The following is a 4,341-nucleotide window of genomic DNA, read 5'->3' on the forward strand; positions in this document are numbered from 1 at the left end:
AGCACTAGGTCTGTGTTTGTTTGTTGATAAAGAATTTGAATATCTGACGGAGGACGATATTGGCTTCCTTATGGCTACAAGATTCCTCATTTAATATTAGGTGTTAATCGAATGTAATTTCGGAGCTTTAACGAATTTAGAGCATGCAGCAGTACGATAAAGAAGACGCATACTGCCAGTAGTGGTATTTTCACTGCAGTGCAATACCGAAAACATTATTATTGCTTACCTGTATGCAAATGAAGACATGATCTTTCGCTACATATGAAATCACGTGATCTGTATGACTTATGCATAGTATGAATCATATGTAATAATAACAGAACCCCATGCCACGTGAATTTCTGTGTTGGTACTCTGGGGTATTTGCACTTGTGCTTGCAGTGCTTTCTGCTGCAGGTGCAAAGAACACTGCACGCACTCATGCAAATACCCCGAGTACGCCACACGTGCATATAATCGTGCCCATCACGGGGTTCTGTCATATCATCTATTTAATTATTTTAACACGGAGGAGAATTTCTGATTTTCTGTCTGCTACTTCATTAGGGAAATGGCTCTGATAATTCATGGATTTCCAAATGATATTTCAGCCTTAAGAGTAGGTATATTATTCTCTGATAGTGATCATTGTTTTCCTGTAAAGCCCCCCCCCCCCCAATAACTGTTATTTTTTCGTAAATTTTCACATATATGTAAAACGTTTCTATGCTTCTAATTAGCTGAATTACCTGTTGATGATAGTTTTAATATCTGCTGTAAACAGTTTTGAAACGGTCATTACTCTGTAATTATCATATATATACCAGTGATTACTTGTACCGAAGCGTGCACCATAGTAGTACTGGTGTTTGTAGTACAGTACCAAAAACGTTATTGCAGACGTGCATGCAAATAATATGCAAATGAGGACACAATTGTTCCTTGCGCAGGTAATCATGTTACGCTATAAGTTTTTACGAAAATTTACTGTTTTGCATAAATGTATGTAATGATAACAGAACCCCATAACACATGCCTGTCAGTGTGGATACTCCGGCGGGGCTATTAGCATTGGGTGTTCTCTGCTGCATTTCCACTGACTATGATTATAACCATAGAGAACACTACATACAAACGCTTGTGCATATACCCAGAGTACTCTATGCTTGCATTCACAAGTTTTGAGGCTCTGTTTTGTCTTCTGTCAGCACTTATTAGTAAATTTGTGTGCCACAGACATTAATATGGTTTGATCAGTTGACAGTCAGCCCATCCTTATTAATCACAGGCCTCATTACAACACCGTCCAAAACGTACCCACCAGAGATACTCATACTTCGTTTCACCAGCAGAAATATGTGCTCTAGCTTGTATTGTGAGAATGAGTCAGCCACACTGCGGCATTTACAGGAACAGAAATAACAATTTGAACAAAAATAATGAGAAAATAATTCCAATTACAACCATTTAGATTTTTGTTGATTTTGGATAGAGGACTTCCCCATGGATGCATATTGAATGATAAAAGAATCGTATGGCGGTAATAGCAGTTTGGAGAATGGATATTCAGGGACTATGGGTTCATACTTATTTAATGGAAATTTCTAATCACAGACTACACCCCCTGACGATGTCGACAAGACGTCAGCAAAGGCTTGGGATCTGCTTCCAAGAATTTTTTTTGACTTTTTAGAAATTTTCTTTACAAAGTACAAATACATTTGTTGGTGAAATGTTTCAGATTATATTGAATCACAAATTTTTTGTTTCAATCAATTAATCAGATATGAACCTTTTCAAATGTAAGTCAGCCCAGTGAGCTGTCGGGTTGCAAACATGGAAAGGAATGCCATCATTTATTTGTTCATGTTTTGTTTTTTGATGTTTTTTTATCACATTTATTTTCACAATCCTGTCAATTTTGCTGTATTTTAATCTATTTATAGTTTGAGTGGGCATGGCAACATCCCAAGAAATCCAGACGGCTTCGCCACATAACATCAACAAAAAGAAAGAATGAGACACGTTTTCAGAACTGCATCAGAATCCTATCAAACATGCTCCAAGTCGGACCATGGAATCGCCTGCCTCTGACTATTCGGTGGTTGCAGCAGGAGTTAAAAGTTGACTTTGAGCCCACACTGGCACCGCCACTACACATGCCGATAGCGTTTGGTCCAGTAAAGAGTGTCAAAGTCAAATTCAAAGAGAAAAAAGACGATGAATCTCAAAATCAAGCAAGTCAAGCTACGAAGACATCTGACGATGGGGATGATAACCTTATACCTTTTTGTCTTCATGTCTTCAAGATGTTACTTTCTGGGAGATTCTTACATTCTTTCTTGTATTATATCCATCCTAGGAAGATTCTCAAGATACAGATCATTGGAGTGAAGACCTCCGTGTGTAGATGGAAATTATTAACAAGCCTCACTTGAAGTTGTAAAAGTAAATCATTTGAGGTGTAGCGTTCCGTGTGTAGACTTGTGTGTAAAAGCACGACGTGTGATACAGTTTTCTCCCTAGAACGTTTCCACATGAGGGATAGTACTATAAGCAAGTCACCTTGCATCACGTTCAGAACACGATAGCTTAAAAAGTATATTTAGAAAACGACACTCCTCTCCTTCCCTCTCACCCCAAAGTTGTTTTATTACTAAAATATCCAAAATGTGTGTTACAGTGTATATGACCAATTCCTAATCAAGATATCCATTATATGATCAATCGAATTTGATGAAGTAAGTGATATGGTTGAGGTTGTGTGGTCAGAGAATAGTAAGAGAGTTACTTCCGAATCTAGGTCAGTCTAGATTTCTACAGGTACTGTACTACCAGTATTTTATAAAGCGAATAAATCATTTGCTAAATTGGAAAGAATGTATGCGTAGTCTACATGTAAATAATTGGTATAGGGCACTAAAAGAAGATTCACAACCTGTTATGGGATTTAAAGAGAGAGACAGACAGAAACAGACAGACAGACAGACAGACAGACAGACAGACGGACGGACAGACAGACAGACAGACAGACGGACGGACGGACGGACAGACAGACAGACAGACAGACAGACAGACAGACAATGAGAGAGATAGGTGGGTGGGTGGGTGGGTGGGTGGGTGGGGGTGAACAAAATCAAACAAAAAAATCAAAAATAAAATTGACTATTTCTACGGTTGGATTGGTTACACATTCATACTTCATTTACAAACACATTAGTGCAAAGGTTGCACACTTGCTCCTTTGTCTTTTATTTAAATAGAGGGGGATATATGCCTATATCTGTATATTCATCTATCTATCTGTCTGTCTGTCTGTCTGTGTCCGTCCGTCTACCTGTCTGTCTATCTGTTCATCTATCTATCCATTTATCTAGCTAGCTTTCTAGCTCTGTCTGTCTGTCTATATATCTAGCAATATTATCGATCTATATATCTATCTATCTATGTCTATCTGTCTGTCTATCTGTGTATCTATCTATCTATCTATTTATCCATCTATCTATATATCTGTCTCGATATATCTATCTGTCTATCTGTGTATCTATCTATCTGTCTATCTATCTATACATATATATATATATATCCATCCATATATCTATATGTCTGTCTGTCTATCTATCTATCTATCTATTTGTATTCTGTTAGTGTCTCCGTCTGTCTGTCTGTCTATCTATCTATCTATCTATCTATCTATCTATCTATTCATCCATCTATATATCTATCTATCTATCTATGTCTGTCTGTCCGTCCGTCCGTCCGTCTGTCCATCCGTTAATCCATCCACCCACCCACCCATCCACCCATGCCATCTATCTATATATCTATCTATCTATCTATCTATCTATCTATCTATCTATCTATCTATCTATCTATCTATCTATCTATCTATCTATCTATCTATGGATCTGTCGATAAACATATAGGTCTATTTAATATTTTTTTATGCAAGACAGTGATTACATCAGATCGAGTCACGTCATTTTTATTAATTTTGTATAATCTCCTTTTCCCTGTACATCTTAACACCGACGAGCAATTAAAACATCACACGATATACCGCTTTCTCTTATAACAGCACAATGACATTGAACAACAACAATGAAATTAATGCATTCTTTCCAGGTTTATTTCATGTACAAATAAAAAAATGAAACGTACACGCAAATGAATGATCATAACTTAAAACGTGGTAATATATAATAATCATTCTGTCGGTAATATCAAGGAAAATGTCGTGATCTGGGGGCAGAATATGTGAAAAATTCACATGAAAAGCTTCGTTGCATCGTTGACTAGAATATCCAACGGGTAAGTTATTATTGTAAGTGCATATATATATATATATATATATATATA

The 4,341-nt window shown here is 36.8% G+C and overlaps 1 protein-coding gene across 1 annotated transcript; it reads left to right on the top strand.

Moving 5' to 3' along the window:
- The first annotated feature begins 553 nt into the window (after positions 1-553).
- On the top strand, positions 554-2,420 carry LOC144449722 (structure-specific endonuclease subunit SLX1 homolog). The gene is made up of 2 exons (XM_078140300.1): positions 554-601; positions 1,929-2,420. The coding sequence occupies exons 1-2, from the start codon at positions 554-556 to the stop codon at positions 2,418-2,420; spliced, it is 540 nt and encodes a 179-aa protein (XP_077996426.1).
- Positions 2,421-4,341: the final 1,921 nt, after the last annotated feature.

The sequence above is a fragment of the Glandiceps talaboti genome, chromosome 18 (genome assembly GCF_964340395.1).
Source record: "Glandiceps talaboti chromosome 18, keGlaTala1.1, whole genome shotgun sequence".
In the NCBI taxonomy this organism is placed as follows: domain Eukaryota; kingdom Metazoa; phylum Hemichordata; class Enteropneusta; family Spengelidae; genus Glandiceps; species Glandiceps talaboti.

What these genes read in the sequence shown, in the direction of transcription:
- LOC144449722 (XM_078140300.1), top strand. Translation starts at nt 554, where the DNA reads ATGGCTCTGATAATTCATGGATTTCCAAATGATATTTCAGCCTTAAGA. An exon ending in ATGATATTTCAGCCTTAAGA is followed by an intron (nt 602 to 1,928) that starts GTAGGTATATTA and finishes ATCTATTTATAG; the next exon opens with TTTGAGTGGGCATGGCAACA.